Source organism: Tyto alba, unplaced genomic scaffold, assembly GCF_018691265.1.
Source record: "Tyto alba isolate M040663 unplaced genomic scaffold, T.alba_DEE_v4.0 Super-Scaffold_6, whole genome shotgun sequence".
Classification (NCBI taxonomy): domain Eukaryota; kingdom Metazoa; phylum Chordata; class Aves; order Strigiformes; family Tytonidae; genus Tyto; species Tyto alba.
Window position 1 is genome coordinate 49,388,014 of NW_024881327.1, and position 24,967 is coordinate 49,412,980.

General features: G+C 40.3%; 1 protein-coding gene across 1 annotated transcript in view; it reads left to right on the top strand.

Moving 5' to 3' along the window:
- The first annotated feature begins 7,831 nt into the window (after positions 1–7,831).
- The window catches only part of KDM3A (lysine demethylase 3A), a 37,369-nt gene continuing 20,233 nt past the window's right edge, over positions 7,832–24,967 (top strand). The window contains exons 1-10 of the mRNA XM_032987378.2: positions 7,832–8,108; positions 8,369–8,557; positions 11,193–11,348; positions 13,562–13,672; positions 15,414–15,516; positions 16,399–16,523; positions 17,001–17,073; positions 17,154–17,242; positions 19,479–19,630; positions 23,579–24,150. Of these exons, the coding sequence (XP_032843269.1) occupies positions 8,387–8,557; positions 11,193–11,348; positions 13,562–13,672; positions 15,414–15,516; positions 16,399–16,523; positions 17,001–17,073; positions 17,154–17,242; positions 19,479–19,630; positions 23,579–24,150 (1,552 nt within the window). The 5' untranslated portion in view covers positions 7,832–8,108; positions 8,369–8,386. The remainder of the gene's footprint in view (positions 8,109–8,368; positions 8,558–11,192; positions 11,349–13,561; positions 13,673–15,413; positions 15,517–16,398; positions 16,524–17,000; positions 17,074–17,153; positions 17,243–19,478; positions 19,631–23,578; positions 24,151–24,967) is intronic.

The window sequence follows — 24,967 nt, forward strand, 5'->3', positions numbered from 1 at the left end:
ATGTCTTCTAAAATTCAAAGTCCTCCAATGATCTACTGAATTTTTTTTTTTCAACATTGCATTTATAAAACCCCTTTCAGCTTTGCCAATTATTTCAATCACCTAACATATTTTGCTACTTGCTTTTGAAAAAAATTAATCTCCAGCCATCTCAAGGTAGACATACAGGTTTTAAACTACTCCTCATTGTTTATGTGTCCAAGTTTGTTGGACAACAGAGACAGCCTGGAGTAACTTGGCTGGGTCTCTTATATTCTCATTAGAAAACTGCAGCTGTAATTTTTTTTCTGTGATAATTTGTTCATAGGAAATAAGAATAAGAAGCAGCACTAGAAACCTATGTTGCAGCACAAGTTCCTCTGCAAAGGAAACCAGAAAATGTAATTTCCATATTTTAGACAACTGCAGTTAGGTAATTATGCTATTTAGGGCATTAGATACTGGGAAGCAAGAGAAGTTCAGTTTTGCCCTCTTAGGCTTTTTACAAGAGATGAGAGACAAAATATGGTTGCAGTCTTCCTCTGAGGAGAAGACAAGGCTGACATATGATCTCTCAAAAAAACATCACTGGATGAAATTCCTGGTTTCACTGGAGTCAAGAATTTGTTTTAGAATTACTGTTTCAATTTTAGGCACAAACCTCTTCTGCCAAAGTCTAGGGTTTGGAGAACAGCCATTAGTCTCTGACAACTGTGAAGAGAGGTGGTTAGGGAAATGACACTATTAAGTTTCACTGACATGTAGTTGACTTGGGAAGCCTTACAGAGATGAGTAGGAAATTACTATGTGCTTTACAGTGATAAATACAGTGCAACATATCATGATTGCCAGTGCCAGTATCAATGCTCAGCTGCACTGCAGGCTCCAGCTTGGAATTCAGTTACTGTCCCAGTGGCCTTACAACTGTCCAGTGCTCCCCTCCACCGAGCTGATGGGAGATGCAGACGAAGAGGCCTCAGCACCTGGCAGGAGAGCCAGGGCTAAAAGAGCATCAGCAACAATCTGTAATTTACAGCTGTATCTCTCTTTTTAAGCGATACTGTTGCATTTGCTCTTTCTAATTAAGTTGCAGAGAAGTTACAATGTCCATTTTCAATTTCTGGACTGAGAGTACAGGGAAGGTGGGAGCCATCTTGAAGGCACAGGTGTGTCAGCTGCTTTGATTTTGCTTTGAATGTATTTTAGTCAAAATCTCTACTCTTTCATATTATTTCTTGCATTGTACCCTTATCTGAAACAGATGACTCAATCCCAATTTAATATTAAATATCTTCTGGGAAAAATTCTTAGCAGCTGCTTCACAATCATGCTTTTTTACCTCCCTGGCATTAGGGAGCATAAACACTTGTTAAAGTTTAAAAGGAAGAGGAAATTTGAAGATTAAAATGTTTAATTAGTAGCTATAATACTCATCATCTTTCAGGTGCACAACACAAATCAATTCATAAGAATGATTATTGTTATCCCCATCTTACAGAGAAATGAGGTGAATTAAATTATCCGCCTAATGACACACTTAGTGTTAGATTCCAGATCTGGATCCCAGTTCTGTGCTATACCAAGCAGGTCACATTTAGCAATACACAAATTTTAAAAATTCTCAGTTGTATATTCACCAATATCTGGGATCTCAACCTTTCACTCTTTGTTTTTAGCTTCAGCGATATTGAAGTTAGTATGTTACTTTAGCTTTGTTAACATTGCATCAGCACAACATGCAGAATTTAAAAAAAAAAAAAAGATGTATTTCTCAATTGATCCTTGACATTAAAATATACTGTATTTTCCTACTGGAATCAAAGTTATTATACTAGCAGGGAAAACATACAATGTTCTCTGCGAAATACCCATTGCTTCTGTTCAAGGGAGGGCTGGTAAGTGGCAAGACAAAAGAACTACAGTCAAGAAAGCCAGTGTTCTCTGCAGAGAGCGGAGTGATTTGCAGTGCATCAGTAAGAGTCAAACACATACAACCTATCCATCAAGATCACAATCGACTGCTTTCTTCACATCCGAGTCAAAAGGCTGATCCTCTCTTTAAGTAAATGCACATTCAAGAACAACCAAAGTTCTTGTTCAAACTGCACATACTCGTAACTCACAACAATCACTACTCCCCATGTTCACTCTTTTGTCAAAAACTATATTAAATTACCGATGTTCAAAGTGTCCCAAATACTCTCACGAGATTACACATGTGGTTTTGAAAAATCAAAAGCGGCACTGTGAATTTCATCCAAATGATCCCAGAAAAGTATGTAGCAGGCTAGGTCAATACTTGAAAAATTTCCATCACTTCATCTAGGATTCACTGACCTGACACTTACACATGCCCAGCAGTCAGAGTGGCTGAAATTTCTTGTCAAATCCACAAGAGAATGGTGTAACTTTTCTCCCATGGGAAGAAGCTCAATCACAAGACAGATTTGTTTAAAAGAAACAGCAGGAAGCACTTCTAGTAAACTTCAAGATCCTTTCTAGCACTGGCAGGGAATAATGTAAAGGTTAACTGGTCTTTGCCAAATCCAGATTAGGTTATTTCAATGATGAAATAGTCTGGACATTATTAAGTAGCAGAATATGAACAACATGACGTGCCTTCAGTTTGTTGTGAAGCTTTTAGCAGTAAAGCTAATTAACAAAGAACAATATTCCTCAGTTCATTAAATAATGTTCCTTAAAGTTTACTGCATAGCTTTGTTTAACTTTCAGTGACTTTTTGTACATGGGTAGCAGCATCACCAAGACATTCCTGCTGTGCCGGTTGTTTCTAAGACTCGATTCAACTATATCCATCAAGGTAATATTGATTTGCATTCTTTTATTAAAACATGATACCCCAAACCCTTTGAATTATTTACTGATAATGTATTAACACCTGAAGGGAAAGGGCTTTTTTCTTCCAAAACAGGCCTCCTCCATCTGCAGCAGCCAAGGAAAAACAAAATCAGCATGTAATTACTAACCACACCTTATGTCTAATGTCTGTTTGTGGTTATTCTTTAAAGGTTACTGCATCACTCTATCTATAAATACCTGTTTAACTTTAGAATTAATCTGAAAAAATTAATATCTAATCCCAATCCCCAGACAATACTTAACATCCAATTAAATAATTAAATCATTAAATGTTAAATTAATAGTCAATTAAAATTTAATAGTTGATCATGATTTATCATTCTAAAAGTCCTCTGACAATTTCCTGTTTCTACAGTTGTGATAGCAAATATAAGTCCTACCAACTCATTGCTAGTGAAAGAAAAGCAAATTAGTCCCTACTGCAGAATATTTATGATAGTAGAAAAAAGTTCAGCATTTCTTTTGGAATTTTTCCTTCAGCAAGTAAACTTAATTGCACAGCATTATAATGTACTTTGTGGCAAAAGACATGCTTCCTTTAGCTTTAGACAGGGAGACAATATTAACTAATAAAAGACATATATTATATTATTTTATGGTAAAGAGATAAGCAGAGAAAAAAGAGAAGAAACTAGTCCTGCTAGTCTTACAAAAATGATCCATGTGAGGTATACTGAGGTAACATGACTGTACCTGAGGAAAGAGCTTAAACAGGCTTTTATCTTTTCATGCTGTAATTGGAGCTATACTGAATAGAGTAGTAACCGATCTACTTTAGCTACTTAAGGAGTAATCTGAAGTATATCAATTTGGTGCTAGTGAGTATGAAAGCTTCTGGTAGTCTGTTATCATTCATTTTTTAGCACCGTATCTCAAGACATATTGGAGAAATGAAACTGATAAGTATCTCCCAAAGCCCACTTTCTAGTTAGCATGGCTGGTATTCTTGTAGTCCGACCATAAGCACTTTCAACTTTAATTACAAGCACTTTCAACTTTAATTACACGTCCTCACATCTTCATTAATCATTAGAAAATAAAGCACTTTTTCTGTGCTTGTGCAACCTCCTATCCAAAGGGTCTTTCATTGAGAATGAAGACCTTTAAATGCTGCTACTGTAGAGATTTTTTAAAATAGTACCTGTAAGACCTTGCACTGATCATTGTTTGTCGTAACTGCACACAAACTTGTAGGCTTATCTTAGAAATGCAGGAGGAGAGCCCTGAAAAACAATCTGCCCCTGCTTATCACAAAAAACATCTTCTGAGAACACAGTGCCATGACAGTTAATGTTAGCCGCTGGCCCTGCTCTAATAAAATGTCCCTTTCTCGCAAAGTGTCGGTGATTGGTGATATCAAATACTTTCAATGGGAGACCAATTTTCAAGCACAAATATTTGAACAGCCCATCCAGATTTTATATGCAGAGAAGTAGGCTTAAACACCTGAATGTGAAATTCCTTAGGCACTGATAGTTATAAAATTAGCTATTGAGTTTTACCACATACATTGTTAATTTCAAATTTCTCTTCACCCAAAGCCTTTTACATGTTTTTCCTAGTGATACTGTGTACAAGAATAGTACTGTTACTTAATGGTGGTTAAAAACAAGGATTTATTCAAGTGTGTTCTGAAGTTACTGTTTAAAGAGCACCTGTTTGCAGAGATTACTCCTTTCTCAAATAGGAGCTAAAGGCTTACCTATTAGCAGTTCAACCCCGTAGGTAGAGCTAGCTGTAAAAAATTATGTTCAAAACTTCTTGCAGGCAGAAGAACAGGTTGAAATCTGCTGCTCTGTAGTTTAATCAATTCTGCATATTTACAGCACTAGCTTGTTTTGCAGGCACTCTGAGTGGCATTTTGTTCTTGAGAGACGTATGTAATCCAGAGGGAGATAGTTGCAGCTGTGCCATTGTCAGAGCGTTAGTTTTGAAAGTTATTTCTGACCATTTTGAGATTTCTATTGATACACGGTGTGACTAAGGGATGGCATCTATACACAACATTTTTCAAGTAGACATTAGTTTTTGTGGAGACTATTGTGAGCAATGATAAAATAACCAGGTAAGAAAAATAATAGTATTTATTTTTATGTATTTTATGGTTAAAATCACAGGAAATATATTTTTAAACTATGCAACAAATTCAGAGATGTTTATAGTCACAATTTAAAATTTTACGTCTTTGAAGTTTTTGGCCCAGGACTTCACTGGTTACCCCAAATTCGTAACTTTTAAAGAAGCTAGATAATATAAAAAAGGTATTTGCTTCTGATCTAACTTCTTCAGGGAATGAAGAATCCCAGGGAAGTGAAGCAAGTACCTAATTATCTTCCCTGATTAAAAATAATAATAATAAAAAATCCTAAGTTATCTAGCTTCAACTTCTAGCCCCTGGGTTTTGAAAACCTCCACGCAGGACTGAAAGCTTGTTCATACCCTGAATGCTTGATCTTTTTCCAGGTTCCTGTCAACTTGTACTCTGCTTCACCATCTTCTCTTCTGGTCTCTGCTAATTTGTTTTACTTTACCTACATTCAGAACGTCGCAGTTTGATCATATGCCTCCTCTTCTAGCATAATTTCCTATATAAGTGCAAGTTCATTTTCAAGGTCATTCATGCACTGTGACACTGTTGCTCTCACCCTGTGCTTGTTCTCCTACTCTCAGCACTCTATGCCATTACCTACTTAAACGATTACATTTGATCAATCTTTATGTTACTCTTAGCATGAGGGAGCTGCTCATTCCAAAAACCTGCATTGCTGTATTTCAAATCTCTCCTTAAAGCTTTCCTTTATCCTGGTTCTAATGGGAAAAAAAATTACCATTAGGGAATTGGAACACTACTAACAGTTTGATCTACTGTATCGATTAATATTGCTTCCTTATTGCCTAACATCACTCTTCCTATATGTATTAACCAGCTACTCTTCCAGGCAGTCTTGTGCATGCATAAAAACTAAGGGCTTTAAAGACAGAGGGTATACAACACCTATATTGTATGATGTATATGTTGTACATCTGCTGTTACAAAAGCTTAATACCTACATTGGAACAAGTAATTTAGTACTTTCAGTTATAACTTTCTTTATACAATGTTTTATCACAAATTCCATTTTGTAGGTCTGGTCTATATATTAAATATGTAAATCCAAGAGGCAAAAGTACCTGTTTTTCCTTTCAGTGCCTCCTAATGAGTATTTCTTCAGGCCACATGCAGTTGCTGATATATTAGACTCATTTTCTGTTACTCACTTTTGTTTGTTTTACCTGATGAAAGTGATACATATTGCTAGGTTCATCTTGTTGCTAAGGGGATCACTGAAGAGGTCTTAAAGTTACCAAGGAACTTGGGCTGTCTGATTTCCATGGTGTGAAGGACAGTAACTCACTCAACATGGCACGTGATGAACTTTTTGATTTCATATATGAATGCATATATTTGGATGTAGGAGTAGACAAGTGATCAGTCCTGAAGCAAACTGGTGGGAAAAGCTTTAAAAGTGCATTTAGCACAAGTGTGGTACTGGCTTCTGTGAAAAAACGGTGGACAAGACCTAAACATGGCAGGAAGATCATGCCTGCCGCAGAGTCCGTACTGCTGTTTGGTGGGGATTTCTGGAGCTCAGATGTATCTCATGGTTGGAGAAAGCTCAGAGAGTAAGCTAAACACCACTTGTTTCCAGTAAACTGGATGACTCAACAGGTTCTTGGCCTTGGGTATTTAATTTTTGTTCTTCTTCCTCCCACATCATTTAGTAGGAAAGTCTTGTGGTAAAAGATGAGTATGCATGTCTTGCTAGGTCACTGCAGAGCACGATCAGCCAACTTGTTACCATATTTTCAGTTTAACTACTTGGTTCTCTTATGATCTTGGCTACAGTCTTTCATAAGAGCGCGCAGGTCTTGAAATGAAGGATCTAAAATGGTGGAAGACGTGCTTGTAGACAGAACTACATAACCAAGATCAGCTGCAACTACAGTTTCTCTATAAAGCCTACCATCCTCCAGAGGGGCCTCTAACGTGTTATTTTTTATTTTTTTCCCCCCTCCAACTTCTCCCGCCACGCATGAGCTAGCTGTTCCCAATCGCCCCTCCCGCCTTCAAAGCTGCCAAACAAGATGGTGGCCCGCGCCCATCCCTCGGCGCCGCCGCGCTCCTACTGCGCAGGCGCAGGCACCGCCCCCCCCGGCAGGTGCCTGCCCTTCCTCATCTGCGCGTGCGCAGACGCCGTCCCGCAGCGCCCCCGCAGGTGCAGGGCGCCGCTGTGCGCCTGCGCAGAAGCACCCCACAGGTGCCCCCTCCCCCTGTGCTATATCTGAGTACGCCGCGAGCCGCACGTATAAGGGGCCGCATCGCGCCTCTCGCCTTCCTCAGATCCTTCCGCCGTCTCCGAAGACGGCCGTTATGACTTAAGGCTGAGCTTGCCTCAGGCAGAATCATCCCCCTGAAGAAGCGCGACGGCCTAAAGTGTGTTTATTCTCCCGTTTGGCCCGCGCTTGGGGCTCTCCGTGGGCGTGGGGCGGGCTGGCGGACTCCTTCCCTCGAAGCCTTGCGGAAGGATACCTTTTTTTTTTTTTTTTTTTTCTATTTTTTTTTTTATCCGCCATCTGCTGAGCAACGGTTTCGAGGCGCGGCCAGGCGCGCGGGCGCCGCCCCTCCGAGCCAATCGCAGCGGGAGGCTGGCCTCTCGCCCCGCCCCCGCCGGCGCGGAGGAGCCAATGGGAGCGCGGGTGAGGGCGGCGGGGGGCGGGCGCGCGGGTGAGGGGCGGGAGGGGGGGGGTGTGGGCGCGAGCGCGGGGCCCAGTAGTAGCGCGCTGACCGCGAGCGGCTGCTGCCGGGGGCGGAGGGGCCGCGCTGCCATCGCTGCCCGGGCGCCGTGTGATCGCCGGGGGCGCCGGGTGGGGACTGGGGCGGGGGGGGTGGAGCAGGTGAGGTTACGGGCTGTCCTGTCCGGGCGGGCGGCCGGGTGGGGGCTGTTCGTCAGGCGGAGAGGCGTCCGGAAGGAGCTCGGCCCGGTCGCTTCTTTCCTGCCCTGGCTCCCCTTCAGCTACCGCCCCTCGCTTCGGCTTCTGGAAGGGAGGGAGGGAACAAAGAGGCCGTGGGGGGCAGGCTGAGGGAGGCAGGGTGGCGGCCGGCCGGGGTGGAAATCTCTGGGAGCTGCACTGCAGCAGCTTTTGGTATTTCCTTCCACCCGCCCCCACTGAGGCAATGATTAACAGGACCGTGGGCAAGGAAGCATCCTGTGGGTGTCTGAGGGCTCGGCTTGGGCCGCTTGAAGAGAAGCGGGGGGGGGGAGGACGGGGAGAGGAAGAAGGAAGCTCCCGCCCGCCTTGGCCCCCGCGGCTCCCCGCGAGGGAAGGCGGGCGGGGGGCACGGAGCGCGGCCTGCTAGCTGACCCACGCGTTGTTTTGTTCTTTTTTTTTTTTGGGGGTGGGGTTGTTTGTTTTTTTGTTTCGGTTTTTGTTTTTTTTTTTTTTTAATCCGTCGGTTTTCTCCCTGGAGGCCGCCCGATGAGTTAAAATGGTGCTGAGGCTCGAGGGGAGCTGGTCGCTGCTCGTGGGGAAGAGGTTCCTTAGCCTGTCGGAGGAAGACGACAGGTCGTGGGACACCAATTACATCTCTGAATGGCCCTGGAAGTCAGGCAGGATCCGAGCTGTTTCACACACGGATATATCCAAACCAGACCTGAAGGTAACCGGGATCTTTGAAAGAGGCCTTCTAAAACGAGGGTGCTTACCCTATGGCATGGAAACTTCGTGTGCATGCATGCATGTGGGTGTGTGTATACACATACACACACTGTTGTTGGGGGACAGAGGTTTTCTTGGTCAACTTGCCTCCTTAACATGCTTGAAAGCTAGTGCACCTCAGGCTGAAGCTCCCAGTGTGCTCCTACTAATGCTGGAAACTACCTCATACTAATTATAAACATGTTTTCTTCCACCAGCATTTTGAAAGCTTCAGGTTTTTATTGCACCCGCTGTGTCTGGGTTTTGTTTCTGTGTATTTCCTGAACGTAACTTATGATCTTGTCACTTGGGAAGTGTTTTTTGTTTTTCTTTCCCAGAGATGATACCAAAACACAAGGTTGTTGAAATTTGTGACCTTTCTTGCTCTCTGGAGTATCTAGTAATGAACAAGTACTTCTATTGTCTTGAAAGGCATACCAAATTCATATATGGTGTTGGAGGTCTCTCAGACTCTTCTTGCATGATGACTGCTTCTTAATAATGGTTATCAATGGAATTTTTAAACACATGTTTGATTATTGAAAGCTTAGCGTAATTCGTTAACTACATATTTTGGGTGGAAGTCAAGCGACCTTCACAGTTTGACTGTGAGGTCCTTAAGGGGCTATTTGGCAACTGTAGTCAGTAAAACTATTCAACTGTGTCTGAGCAATTACTGTAGTATACAAAGTACTCACTAAGGACAAAACTCCATTTTAGTAACAGCATCTTGTTACATGGTCCTCTTGTTTCTACAAGGGACTTTGGTGGCAGGCTGTTATATGCCAGCAAGAACCAGCTTTCAATTAAAAGTTTGCTTGCCTTTTTTTAATGGGAAGAACTTTGTGGCCTCTGATTAACTGAATCATCACCTGCTTCTTGTCAAACAAGAAGAAATACTATGTGTTTCTAACTCTTTTTTTGAAAGTGTAAACTTTGTTATGAAGAGTCCCAAGTTGTTAGAGGCAGAGCTTCTTGTTGTGGATCTGTGGCAGGGGTGGAGCTTTCTCCATCTTTGGCCTGCGGGGCTGTGCCTATGCCATACTTGGAGTGAGGAGGAGGATGTTGCTGCTGCTGACAGCTCGTCTCTTAAGGATCTTCTCTGAGGCTTGGAAGGAGAAGGAGCAGGTGGTACTGGGGACTTTACTGTGAGCCTTGGAACTGGTTGTGATTCTGCCATGAGCAATTAACTTCATTCTCCAGTAAAGAAGTTGCAAAGTAGACAGTTGAGGCATAGGGAGCTTTTGTACTGAAACACATGCCATCTCTTTTCCTCACCTCACAGCTCTGTGGAGAGTAATGTATACTTAGACCCAAAGTAGTAATGGATTTTGGGGGAAAAAAAGTCTCTAAAGGAGTAGAAATATTTAATCATTTTGTATAGTGTCAGGAGCAAGCTACAGAACAGAAGGTGTTGACTACGTTTGGAAGTATTTTCTCAGCTGTGTTTTCCAGGTTGTGCAGTGTTGATACTATAGACAAAACAAGCCATTCTGGTTCTGGTACTTGTGTTATTTGCTGATCTCTTTCATTGTTTCCGTGAACTTCAAAATGACTAAATTCATTTCTGCACCCATCAGTGTTATGACTCGTGTCTGTAGTAATGATATTTTGTGTGCATGCTTTTACTTGCCTTTCCCTTTAGAGGAAAGCTAAACACAAGGGAATGTTTCTAAGATTCACTCAACTGAGCTTTCTCTGCTGTTAGGGTAAATTAGTTAAATGTATTTAGACTGGACCATAGTATTTTATGGGAAGAGGGAGTGATTTTTACGAGAACAGTGTTCTCTACCAAGATATTCCAATTCCTGTATTCATGCAAAGTTGTATTTGTGGTCTGTCCCAATCCTTTGCTGATCTGCTCATGTTGTTGTGTAGGAAAGAGTGATAATGCCATCCCAAAGAAATTGATCAAGCTGCCATGTTTTTGCCATGAAGTGACAACTGCTTTCCTCTTGAAAAGTTTGTACAGATGCTTCAGAGATTCGTAAGGATAAACACCAGTTAAAAGCAGGCAGCAATTTACTTTCTGCACATTATATAATTAGATCACCTTTACTGGCTTACTGTCATTTGTGTTTTCAAAAAATCAACCAAAGTTATTCTTTGGGACTCATATTCTTAAAATATTTCTGGAAAAGCAGCTTGTTTATTCAGGTACTTTCGAGTTTGTGGAAAATGCTGGTGCCATTACTGTATGCAGTCCTTTAGAGTTTTAGGGGGTTGTGTGTGTGTGTGTGGTTTTCCCTGATTGTAAACACTGGTGGCAGAGTTATTACGTTTAACTGTCCTTGAGCAGCAGAGGACTTTTTGAGATGGGAAGGTTGTAGAGTTAAATAGGAATATTAATTTTTATGTGACAGTAATAATGATGAACCAGTCAACATTGACTATCACTTATAAAATACTAGGTCAGCCTGGGATGCTTTAGTGATTGCTTGATTGTGTGACAGAAAGGCAATAATCATGTTTGCATTGTAAATACTTTTAATGGTTGGGGGTTTGTGGAGGAAATTGGTGTTTGTTTATCTTTTTTCACATTGTATGTGTCTGAATTTTATGGTTAGTCACTCCTTCACTTTGTTTCCTTTCTGTAGCTTTGTGTAGAATTTGATGATGAGTCATGGGAAAAAAGAAGATGGATAGAAGTCTACAGCCATAAAATGAAAGTGTTCCTGGTGGAGCAAAAGCTGGTACTGGCTGAAAGAAAATCTCAAGCCAATTCTATGTCTCCTGTCCAGTGGCCTGCAATGGCAAGTATACGCTTGGCCTAACTTGCTTGGTTCTGCAGTTCCATCTTCTAAGGACAGTGTTGTTACAAGTGTGAATTTCTCAAGTATAGCTTCACTCATGTACTCTTACATGTAATCTGAAGGGAGACTAAACCTTTTTGTGCAGCCTAGAACTAGGCAGAGTTTGTAAGCATTTGAAGTTGGTATGTTATGCCTGGAGATACAGGAATGTATTTACAACTTTGCTTCTCTCCCAAACCACTATTCTGTACAATGTTAATTCCTCTCCTTCTAGTCTCATGTTTCTTCATTCTTTCACGAAATTGCGGTTAAGGATAGAGAGAGACAGGGTAAATGATAGGTTTCTAAGGACAGCCTGTATTTTTGTCTTAAATTCGTGTTTTACTCTGCCTCAAGTACTGTTAATTCTTCAGTGATTCTTGACCTGAGATAAAAATAATTTGAATGATACTCATGTGATGGCTGCCTGGCACAGATGATTCGTGAGGTTTGGATTTTGTGCATATAAAAACCTGAACTACACTGCACAAGCCAGAGATCTAAGCTTTGTGTAACTGCCGTGCATGGCTGGCTGAGCAAATTAGCCAGTAGAGGTGAAGAGGGAACATTTCTTAAAACTATACTGATTGACTACATTACTTGACTACTTTGGATATTGCTACTCATAAAAGTAGTTGTAAAATAAATGAAGATTCAAACTTGCTGTATGTTAATTATTCTGAAGTTGTAGTCCATGTTATAATACTCTTAAGTTTGCTAGGTGTGAAGTATGCAGTGTAATTCATATTGCTGCATTTCAGCTGAACTTTTTTCTTAAGCAAAGCTAATGTAAGCAGATATTTATTGGAAGTAGGGCCAAATAGAATGGGAGAGGAAGTGGGAAGATGAATCCTTAATTTTATTTCCTGACTGGTGCCTTAATATCAGCAGTTCTACTAGTAGATTTTGCTGATACAATGTTCTGAAAGCCTGCTTATTTAAACAAACTTAGCTGTTGTCCCTTTCCAAGCATCTGAACAGTTCTTACTGGATACTTGTCTTCAACTTATGCGTAAGGTTTTCCTCATGATGTGTTTGATGTGCCAGTTCACGCAGTGTACATGTTCCAAAGCTCATTTAGCAGAGGAATGATGTAGGATAAAATAAAGCACCATACTGGAGCTTGCCCTGGCAAAAAAGACTTTTTCTCCCTTTGTCTCCACACAAGGCAGGAAAGAAGGGGTCACAAGAGGTGTGTGGATTAATTTATTTAAGTCTTGATCACAATTTATTGATTCGAGTATATGGAGAGTGTGTTTCTGACAAATGGAATAGCTTTGCAGAACTCTTGTAATGCCTGGTCTTTCCTAGAGAGACTCTTACTCCTCTTAGGGTGATACTGCCCCTTTGCCAGTGCTGTCCTAGCTGAACTGAAAGCAACAAAAGGAAATAAAGTCTTTGTTACCTTGATCAGTCCTTTGGAAACCCAAGCACATACTCTATCAGAATGATTTTCTTTTTTTCCTTTTAAATGGGACACAAAGATACCTTCCATGCAGGGAGGAGTTATTCTTGCCACTTCTGAGTCCCAGGCTCCTGATGCTTACCCACTCAGAGCTGTTACTGTGGGACTAGACAAAATTTAAAGTCAAACATATTAGGAAGAGTTCAGAAGCTTTTAAAGGAAGCTTTTGTTTCTTGTTTTAGGTATACCTAAACACAAATTCATCATTGTACTGCAGTAGTATAACAACTATGAGGCTATCCAAGTCATTGTACATGCCTAAACTATGTCTTCAGTATATTATCAGTGTTACATGAGCTTTGAAAACTTTAATGTAAGCCATGCAGCAGGCCTTCATTGATTTTTTTCTAGTTATTCCCCCAATCTACCATAAGGAAGGGTTTTCATTAACATATCCACAATCAGAAATCTTAGTATTAGTAAATTCTTCATGTTGAGATGAATGATTAATGATTGCTAATGATGGCACCTGAACTGAATTCCTAACTCATTCTAATAATTGAAATCAATTTCAAGTATAGTCCAATACCTCCTTTATTAGTCATGTATTAGAAGTTTTATTAGAAACTTGCTTTGTTTCAAGAGTTGCATGTAGATGTGGTATATTAACAGAAAAATAGATACAAAACTAAAATAATTTTTAAATGCAAATGGGGAATGATGAGATCTTCTTAGTCTGTTTCTAATAACATGTTTATCACTTTTCTAGACTTACAAATCCCTAGTGGACAAAGCTGGTTTGGGATCAATGGTTTCAGTACGCTATCTTGGTGAAGAGAGATGTGTTTTTCTTTCTAAAGACCTTTTGACACCTGTTCAGGTAACCTTATATGGCATGATAAAGATGGAAGAGAAATCTTTTATCTTGATATTTAGGATATGTCAAGTTAATATATTCTAAATGCAAACTTTAGATGGGTAAAAACTTGGCAGTAGGTGTTTATTGCTATAACTCATAAATACCAGTTCTGAATGGAATATATCTGTTGATTATAAACCTTCTGAAGCTGATACAGGACATGGTCACTTAAGAGAGCTGGATGAGGGAGTGTGGTAGGACAGTTATTCAGCTCAGGTGACAGCAATTGAATTGTGTTAATGGTGGGGATAGTCTGGAATAGTTTCCCTTTGTTCTTGCAAATGTGACTGCCATTGCTATGAAAGGAATTTCAGGTATGGCTGGAATAAATATTGCTATTTAATAGAAACACCTGATTTCTAACCCTAAAATGAGGAATTGGTCAGGATGTAAATGAGATGGTTGAATTATAGTCTCTTTATGGAACGCCAGGAGGAAAGTTTGCTAGTGCAACTTAGGTAGAGGATGGTTGGAACAATTGCCCTGTGTGACTGACTGGTCAGGCATTTTGAAGAATAGTATGTCGTAATGATAAAGGAGTTCACCTTTTCAGGAAACTACTCTCAAGACCTATAAATAGTCTGAATAAAACTAATAATACATGTCCCATGTTGAGACTGCTAATAGTGCCATCATTAGTGCTCTACTTTGACACGTTAACAGTCAGCAAATAGACAACTCTTGAGAAACTACCAAAAGAATCACCTAAAGCTATATTTGAGCTGTAGGTTGTTGTCTTGCCTGTGTTGGCTCGAGAACAGGGTAGAGATTTCTTTACGTAGAAGCCTTATCTCAATACTGCAGTGGAGAAGACTGCTTTTCTGACATCTTGAATAACAGTTTCTTGACTACTGGCTCTTCAGCCTTATGCTGCTTACAAATACCACAGCAGTGCTTGGGACAAAAAAAAAAAACAAAAAACCAAACCCCAAAACCCCAAACAAACAACAAAAAAAAAAGGCACCAAAAAAAACCCAACCAAAAAAAAACCAAGAAAACCCAAACAAACAAACAAAAAAACAAAAACAAAACCACAAAACCCCCACAAAACAATCTTTTTGTTTATTTAGCACTCTGAGCCATTGGTAAAAAAGTGCTCTAAATTTTCCATTTCAGAATCAATTTAAATGTTTTTAAGCAGATTTTTTTAGATAACTACAGAGAAAAACCCCTCACCTTAAAATATAAATATATGATGCTGAATAATTATGAATGATTTAGATGTAGCTGATTATTTTTTCATTCATATGAACGTTTTATAATGGTGTCTTGATGGACTGGATCCTGGTGTTGTTATAAATAGAAACATAAAACTTACTATTTGCATTTACATCTGCTCAGGACTACTTTTAAGTTGCTGCTTCTGAGAACTTAAAATCCTAAATTAAAAAAATGGATGGTTCAATTAAACTTAGTGCTCATTAGCAGTGTAGTAAAATAAATCCAGATTGTTTTCAGAACAATATTAAAGTGGATCTGGAGATCTCACTTCAGTCTGGTTTGCAGATGGTGAATCCAGATTAGTGGCAAGGAAATGATGTCTGCTTCAATAAATACAATATCCTAGGACCTGAAAGAACACAGAGTAGTGAGAAACTTGTTGGACCTGTATGAATTGCTGCTGTCTTGTTTCTAAATATAGAGTTTTGTTAATTGAAACATTATCCTTAATACCAAGTTATGTATTTTTTTTCCTAAATAGGATGTGGACAGTTCCAGGCTTCCTCTTAAGGATGATCAAAATGTTAATGAAGAAATTCAGGCTTTGGTTAAGAAACATGTAGATGAAACACGCTTGGTACAAGGTACAAGCATATTCTGTAGCAGGAAATTCTGGCAATAAATACTCAAGTCAAAAGGGAAATCTTTGCAGTGATGGTGTAAATTACAGTAATGTGGTTTAGGGATAAAAGCTGTTTAAAAATATTGATTCCAATACTGAATGCAAAATGTGAAGAATTATAGAGATTTAAGTTTCAGGTATTTCCCTTGAAAGAATGAGTACGTAATTTAGGCACATACAGATGGCCTAGCACTTGTGAAAGAGATAAAAATTTGTAGCAATTCTCACTGAAATTATTTGGAGTTATTGATTGTTTCAAGTAGCTTGATTATTTTTTTGTTTTCAGTCTGCTGCTTTTTTTTATAAAAACTTCCAAAGTTTTATATAGAGATGACTTTTTTAGGCAAGTTAAAATTGTTATTTTTAGATTTCAAGCTTCAAGTTTTTGATTGCTGGGTTCATACAAGCATATTTGTAGTCATGTGCTTGCATATGCAAGAAATGTTTTACTTTTATGGAAACGTAAATATTGCAACTTAGAGTTGTCATTTCCAATACTGTAAAGAGGGAAAAATGAACATCTAATCACTGAATTTTGATTTCATGTCCACTGATCTGCCTGACTGAAATCTGGAGGTCAGTCTGGCTGCTGCTGCTGCATGTCTTAACCCTCAAAAAACTTAAGTGAACTATTTTGGGAAGAAGGTGGCTGGAACATAGTTTTATCATGCTGTTTTTTTGCTCCCCTCAGCTATGTGGAAGTTGTCTCAAGGTCCTCTGTTTTGCTTACTTGCATCTTGCTTGCAGTACTGTTGGCAAATTCATGTTGGTAGCTGTGATGATCTTCATGCTCCCTTTTTCTTAATCTACCTTAACTTGTATTTTTTTTTTTTCAATTTTTAAGGTGGGAAAAATATCATTGGGTCAAAAATTAGAATTTATAGCCTGGATCCATCTACTCAGTGGTTCACAGCAGTTGTTGTCAATGGTAATCCAGCTACAAGAACTCTAGAAGTCAACTGTCAGGAGGTAAGAACGAGTTGCTGTAAGATTACAGACAGAGGTGGGAAATGGGTGAGAACTTGTATTTATATCCCCACCAACACAATTTTTAATTCTGTTTACTGTCATGAGCTTCAAAAAGTGGATATCAGTGTAGTGCAGAATAATCTATTACCCCAAGTGTTTCTGTATGCTGCTGGTAGAGCTATCAAATAATAAATGACCTTCTATGTGAAATGATGAAGACCTGGAATTTTTATTTGAAGAGTGAGGCAAATTTATGATCCTGGTTTCTTTGTTTTCTATGCTGTGTAGACAGTGCTCTGAAGCACCAGTTCATGTTTGTTTTCATGAAGAGACACTGTCGCTACAGTATGTTAAATTCAGCTTGCTATTCAAAGAACCTAGAAGTGAAGCATATGTACTACAGCTAAGGGAAATACATTCAAAATGTAACTTTCATCTCTCTAAATGGCTGCTTCTGTGTTCTTGTTCCTTTTCAAGATTCCAGCTTTAAAAACTCTTGATCCAGAGTTAATTCATGTTGAAATCATATATGACAACAATGGAAAATGTGGTAAGACCTACTGTTGTTTGTCCTTCAGACATTAAGTAGCATATTTGTAATAGACTAATCTTGATCACCTTCTCTTCCAGAAAAATCTAAAAGAATTGGTGGCGTGAAAAGGAAGTCATCTGAGAATAGTGGAAGTGTTCATGTTAAACATGCAAAATCTTCTCCTGAGGTAATGTCTCATTATGTTATATATGACTGTTATATAATGGTTATGTCATTCCTCAGAACAGTCTTAAATAAGGATTAGATAGGAAAGTGGAATAATAAATATAATCACTGAGAGGGTGTGTTGAGTTCTTTGAAACTTGTCTAGGCATGGGTAAAACATCTTGCCTTCTGATAGTTGGAGAAAAAGTTACTGAACCTTGAAGGTTGTTTTTTAGGTGGTGGTTTTTTTTTTTTTTAAAACTGCTTTTTGCTTCCTCCTCCTGCTTAGGAGTTAGCCTGCCTGGTCATGTTTTCTGTAGTGGGAGAAAACAGAAAGCAGTTCTCAAATTTATAACCTTTACTTTTCACATATTTCCTTTAGCTATTTTGTACTTAAACCCCAAACCTTTAGCTACACTTGCATGCTTTGAGGATTCAAGCTACACAAGCAGCAGTCTGGAAGAATGTTGTTTCAATACAAAAAGCGAATATGACTACTTTTTTAGTACATCCATGTCTACGTTCTATTTCTTTTATGAGTGACTTGCCAAGTATCACTGAGATCGAAGAAAACTGTCTCAAAGATCAAAAGATGATCTGGGTAACTTGAGTTGAAACATAAATGAAAAATAATGGCTTGGCTAAAGAACAGTACTTCAAACTTGCCCTATAATTTTGCCCCAGTGTTTCAGACCAAAAATTACATTTTAGGTAGGAGTAGCCTTTTTGGAAGCTCTAGAGTGGTGGTGGGGTGGAAGGTTTGGGTTTTGCTTGGTTTTTTGTTTTTTTGTTTTTTTTTTTTTTTTTGGCTTTGTGTTCTTGGCTTCTGTGCAGTCAGGCATGTGCGAAGTCAACTGTGTAGATCTGGCTAATAACTGGATATTGTTATTTGAAATCTTTAATGACTTCACAAAGATACAGCATTGAGGTAGCAAGTACAGGACAAGATTCCTCAATTAAGAGTGATCTGTCTTGCTGAGGAAGAGCGTGCAGCAAGTCAGCATGAAGTAGCTAGTGTATTGCAGTCATACTCTGCTTATGTTTCTGTAGCTCATGCTTCAGTACCTTGAGCATCTTTTGGGTGCTCAGTTTGCCATTCTTTTGTTTTCTGCATGTTCAGCCACTGAGCAGTCTGCTCAATACACACAAAGCTGGTCTTTATTTCATATTTTGAAAGTCCTGCAGAAGAGTTATTGTGACCTGAATTTCATAGCTCATTTCACAATAGTTTTTCCTTAAATTAGTATAGTTAGTTAGTTCTAATTTTTTAGTCTGCCTTCCTTCAAAGGACTGGTTTCTTTATCACTTCTGTACTCTTTGGGAAATATCTTGCAACCATTTTCTCAAAATGGCTATAAGTGAGTGTACTTTCTAATAAGGAAAACAGAAGCTCTGTTTTTCTGATTTTGGTGGATGCGAATATATGAGTTATAAGCTGAAGCCGTATGTTTTGTTTTACTTAGTATGTGATAGTACTCTGATTTCTAATATGGGGTTAACTCCAGCATTTTTTTGAAAGCTTGTCTTGATGCCTGACAGCTGTGTTATACCAAAGTAGAAAGGAAATATTTTGGAGTTGATGGTAATGAGTCTGTAGTGTAACTTCCAGCAGTAAGTTGAGTACGTGGGAGTGGAATATGGATGTTAGAGCTGAGGAAAGAGCCCCACAGAAAACTACTGTTTTTAAAGACACTTGCTAATTTGATAGGCATGTTGTATTCATAAAAGAAATGTAGATTTGTGAGGCTGGTGATTTAATCAGCACAGGATTTCTTTATTTAAGGCTTTCTAGAATCCTGATACAAAGATTTTCTTGCTACAGTTAAGTTCACATGTAGATTTTTGGTAATGTTGTCAGATTAACTTCACAGTTTTAATTTGCTCTAAGATTTTCAGATGAACTGACAGCTATTTCTGAATTCTGATTACTGCAATTATTTTAGATTATTGCACTGGCAGTTATGAAGAGCAGAGCTTTCAGTCTTTCCAACTTCTTAATACACCTTCTTTCTCTTAAACAAAAAGTTTGTTGTTAATTGGGGGAAAATGAATTAACAAACAGTTTTATGGAACTTATAAGTTTTAAAAGGACACTCTAAGGTCTTTCCATCTTATGGGCTAAGTGAGGAATGGTCTTCAATGAGCTTTATTAAACACAGTGGGAAGAGCATTGATGTATTTTTCTTTTTAAGGTGAACTCTGCAAAGCACTATATCTGTTATCCTGAATTTTCTTAACTGTTAAAATCTCACTTACAGGTTTCTCCCAGTCAGGGACATGTGCAGTCAGTACCAACTGTGTTGGGTGAAGCATTGCTAGGATGTACTCCTGCTAATAAAGACCAAAGGCATCAAGGCCTGCCTCTGCCAGCTAACTCGCCACCCAATCTTGGTGCAGAAACTCCTCAGGGGTAAGGAATCAGTTTATGCTTATGCAGACTTTTCCTCTAAAAATAACTTAAGTTCTTAGCAAAACAAACTCAGAGGTCATTTTATAGAACTGTAGTAACTAGTCTTATGTAATATTGGCACATAAAAGTGTTAGACTTAATTGTCCTGGATATATAATGTGCTTGCTTATGCCATATATTTTCTTTATAGAATCACAGAATAGTTTGGGTTGGAAGGGACTTTTTAATGGTTATCTATCGAGTCAGGACAGAGCATATCAGCTTTTGCTTCCATAGACTGGTGGGGATTGTAAGGGACCTTTAAAGATCATCTAATCCATCTAGTCCATCCAACCCCCCTGCAATGAACAGGGACATCTTCAACTGGATCAGGTTACTCAGAGCCCCATCCAGCCTGACCTTGAACGTTTCCAGGGATTTGGGCATCTACCAACTCTATGGACAACCTGTTCCAATGTTTCACCACCCTCACTGTAAAAAATTTCTTCCTTGTATCTAATCTAAATCTACCCTTTTTTAGTTTAAAACCATTATCCCTTGACCTATTGCAGTAGGCTCTACTGAAAAGTTTGTCCCTACCTTATAAGCCCCCTTTAAGCACTGGAAAGCCACTAGAAGGTCTCCCCGGAGCCTTCTCTTCTGTAGGCTGAACACCCCCAACTCTCTCAGCCTGGCCTCACAGGGGAGGTGCTCCAGCCCCCTGAACATCTTCGTGGCCTCCTCTGGACCTGCTTGAGCAGGTCCCATGTCTTTCTGATATTGGGGGCCCCAGAGCTGGACACAGCACTGCAGGGTGGGTCTCACAAGAGCAGAGTAAATGGGGAGAATCACCTCCCTTGACCTGGCTTCCTGGGCTGCAAGTGCACATTGCCAACATTATCTTTGAGGAAGTTGCCCTTCAGTGCCACAAGTGAATGTTCCTGCCTCATTGTATACATCTGTAAACTGATCAGTTGATTATACATAGGTGTGGTACTTAATTCTTGTCAAATACATTCCTCCCCTGCCCCCAAGAAAAATAAAACACATTCAGGCAGGTGTCCTGTACACTAACTTCTTGCAGATCCAAGTACAGGTTCTCAGTTATTTCTGTTGAGCACAACAGAGGAGGCTAGAAAATATCCAACTAGGAGTAAAACCTTCCAATAACGGAGTTTTGCACTCCAAACTTTCCTTGAACAAATTTGAGCTGATACTGCATTTCCATTATAAATTTAGGTCTAGAAGTCATGTTGACAACGCATTTTTCAATCAGCTAAATGCCTCCAAAATACAAACTTCTGCATCAGCTGTGACAGGAGGAAAGGCAGTCAGGGACCTGAGAATTAAGGGTATGTTTTATTCAATTCTCTGACGATAACAAGTGTGGGAACTGTATTGTATCATGTAACTTTTCCTGAGTGTACGCACAGCTCCTTCCTAACTTGCATAATTTGAAGGTTAGCATATTGTGCTTGTGCCCCCAATTCTGTCACAAAAATGAGTATATATCGTAGAAAGAAATAGTGTGACAGGAAAACTCAACTTTTGCTATTTAGATTCAAAAGAGTGGTATAAGTTGGGGTTTTTTTCCCCATTTAATTTTGTGTGTATATCTCAGAAGATAAATGTGGAAAACATGATTTTTAAATTTGAGACTTCTGTGTGGGAGCTATTTTACTGCTTCCAATATAGACTTGTAGTGCCAACCAGAAGTTCCTTGATTATTAGAATCTTGCATGGACATGTAAGTGCAATGCATTTGGTTATACAGCTGTTGTGTGGAGAAAATGAGAAAGTAACTGTTTAATTGTGAGGGAAGATAGTGGAGTAGCTGCAGTACCTAAATTTGTGTGTGCCTATATGTGTGTCATGGTTTGAGCCCAGAGGGCAACTGAGTACCTCATAGCTGTTCACTCTTCCCTTCCCCCTCAGGAATGGGAAGGAGAAAATAAAGCAAAAGACTTGGGAATTGAGATAAGGGCAGGGAGGGGTAACTCAACCATGACTGTCACAGGCAAAAGACAGTTAAGGGAAGAAAAATTTAATTCAAACACTAACGGCAGCACTTAACAGAGTAGAACAATGAGAAGTATTATCACATCTTAAAAATACCTCCCCCCCACCTTTCCCTTCCTCCTGGCCTCAGTTTTGTTCCTAATTTCTCTACCTCCTCCCCCCCAGAAGGACAGGGAATGGTAGTTATGGTTAGTCAGCTGTTCCTTCGTCCTCAGGAGGAGGACTCCCTGCATCTCCCCTGCTCCAGCATGGCTCCCCTCTCACAGGAGACAGCCCTCCATGAACTTTCTCTGGAGTGAGTCCACAGCCATTCCCATGCTGCTCCAGCATGGATCACCCCTGAGTGTTGCAGTCCTCCCAGCACCAAACTACAACAGTGGGGGCTGCTTCTTCCCTCAGAGTCACAGCTTGCTTTGGGTGCAGCCACCTACTCCAGTGTGAGGTCTTCCAGGGGCTGCAGGTCAGCATCTGCTCCACTGCAGGCCTCCATGGAGGGCAGCCCTGCCATCTCACCACAGGATAACAGGGAATGGGGTGTCCCTGCTCTGGCACATCTCCGCATAAGTGTTTTTCTCACAACTCCTTCCTCTCTCAGGTTCTTCTTCGTAAATCCAGTATTGCAGAGGCACAGCCACTGTTGGTAATTGGTTCGGCCTTGGTGCAGAGGTGGGTCCCACTTGGAGCCGGGACAGCTTTGAGAAGCTTCTCGCAGGGGCCCCCACTGTAACTCCCTCCCCCACTACCAAAAAGCCTACCACACAAACCCAGCACAATCTGCATTACAGCTTTATCATTCTGTTCAACTCTTAAAAAAAATCAAAACAAAAACCTCCAACCAAACAAACAAAAACTCCACTCAAAACTACAAACCCATTTAACCTCAACCTGTTGTTGGCGACATGGACAGCAGCATTGTGTGCAGCCTCCGTAAGTTTGATGATGACACCAAGCTGTGTGGTGTGGTGATGCACTGGGGGAAAGGGATGCTGTCCAGAGGGACCTGGACAGGCGGATCCGTGCAAAGCTCATGAAGTTCAACAAGGCCAAGTGCAAGGTCCTGCACATGGGTTGGGGCATTCCTAACTACAAAGACAGGCTAGGCAAGGGGTGGATTGAGAGCAGCCCTGAGAAGGACTTGGGGGTATCAGTGGATGAAAAACTGCCCGTGAGCCAGCAATGTGTGCTTGTAGCCCAGAAAGCCAACCATGTCCTGGGCTGCATAAAAAGAAGTGTGGCCAGCAGGTTGAGGGAAGGGATTCTCCCCCTCTGCTCCTCTGTCGTGAGACCTCCCTGCAAGTGCTGTGTCCAGCTCTGGGGCCCCCATCATAAAGGGCATGGACCTGCTTGAGTGAGGCCAGAGGAGGCCACGAAGATGCTCAGGGGCTGGAGCGCCTCCCCTGTGAGGCCAGGCTGAGAGAGTTGGGGCTGTTCAGCCTGGAGAAGAGAAGGCTCCAGGGAGACCTTAGAGCGGGTTTCCAGTGCTTAAAGGGAGTACAGCAAAGGTGGGGAGGGACTCTGGATCAGGGACTGTAGGGATAAGTTGAGGGGTAATGGTTTTAATCTGAAAGAGGGTAGACTTAGATGAAATGCAAGGAAGAAATTTTTCACTGTGCTGATGGAGAGGCGCTGGCCCAGGTTGCCCAGAGCAGCTGTGGCTGCCCCCTCCCTGGAAGGTTCAAGGCCAGGTTGGACGGGGCTGGGAGCACCCTGGGCTGGGGGAAGGGGGCCCTGCCCATGGCATGGGCATGGGAACTGGATTATCTTTAAGGTCCCTTCCAACCCAAACCATTCTATGATTCACATAAAATTTAAAATCTTGGAACATCAGAATTCAAAGTACACAATTAAGTGTCTTCTTTCAAGCTTTAAGTGTGGCTAGATTGAGCATCTGATGCCCTGATGTTTGACACCTTTTTCTTTGTCTAATTATTGCATGTTGTGTGGTTTCAGCACATGTAGACGAAGCTTACCGGAAACTCATCCTTCTTGTCTTAATACTGGACTTAAACCATTGAAGGAAGATTTGACGGCCTTTCCTAAAGTGGGGTTTATATCTAAAGAACAAACGCAAAATCTTAATGATCAAAATGGTAAATATACCTCTTTGACAAACTCAAGATCTTCATCTTTGACTGATTCAGCTACTGAAAAAGGAACCAACCTGAAAAGTACAAATGAATCGCTTCTGAAGTCCACAACAAACTTTTCAAAAGAATGTGTTTCGGTAAAACAGTTGCAACATCTTAACTCTTCCATAGCAATACCCAGAGTCAGCAGCACTGTTGAACTGCAGCGGACTTTAGATTGTAGACCCTCAACGTCAGATGCTCATCTTCTCCCTTTTACTGAATCTGGAGTTAAATCACAAGACAGTTGCAACAGCCAGAACAGCCACAAAGGAAACAAGATTGATGAACTTCTAGACATGGATTTTTTTGTTAGAAGAAATTCAAATGAGATTCTTTATGACAGAAATGAAAATGAAAGCTTTTGGACTGGAAGTGCCAAGATCCAGGATAATAGTAAGTTTTAAAAAAACCTTCCTGTTATTTGAAAGTCCTTGTAGTTTCTATCTAACTACATACAAGTAGGTCCTTTGTAACATACACAAAATTAGTAATTCAAATTGTGTGAGTGAGTCTGGAATTTGACTCATTTGTGGGTTCTTTTACAAGGGGAATACAGTACATTTGAGAAAAATGTCCTTTCCGGATAGAGGAAAAGGACTAATCATTAATTTCTAGAAATAAGTTATTACAAAATGTATACAAGAACAGAATGGCAAAATGGGTTACAGGGACAAGGTTGTGTTTGGAATGCAAATGCCGATGGCATAATGAGATTGCTTTTTTTTTTTTTTTTTTTTTTTAGCAATGGTCCTAAATTATGTAAGCATGGTGAAAGATATAAGTGGTTCTCAACAAAGCTTTGTTCAGGAGGGACTTTCATTTAATAACTGTCCTGAAAACAAAACAAACAAAAAGCCCTCAAGTAACAACAACAACAAAAAAAAGAAAAAAAAATCAAGAACCCACACAAGCCCAAAACAACCCACCTTGTTTTTGTTTTCTGTGATCCAGTCCACTTAATTAGCTCTTCAAGTTTTCTACATGGGACAGAATGGGAAAAGCTGTAGTTGTTCAAGGAGCTGGACTCCTGCTGTTATGTATTGTGCTGTGCATCAGGCACTATAACTGATCTTTCAGGGTTCTGGGAATCTCCCTCCACACCCACCTCTTCTTTCCAATCTCATGTTGCTTGGTCTTGTATTAGCATGCAGTCACTGTTGTGCCTTGCTGGGCCTCACGTGCAACGTGGGAGGAAGAGAGATGTTTGGCA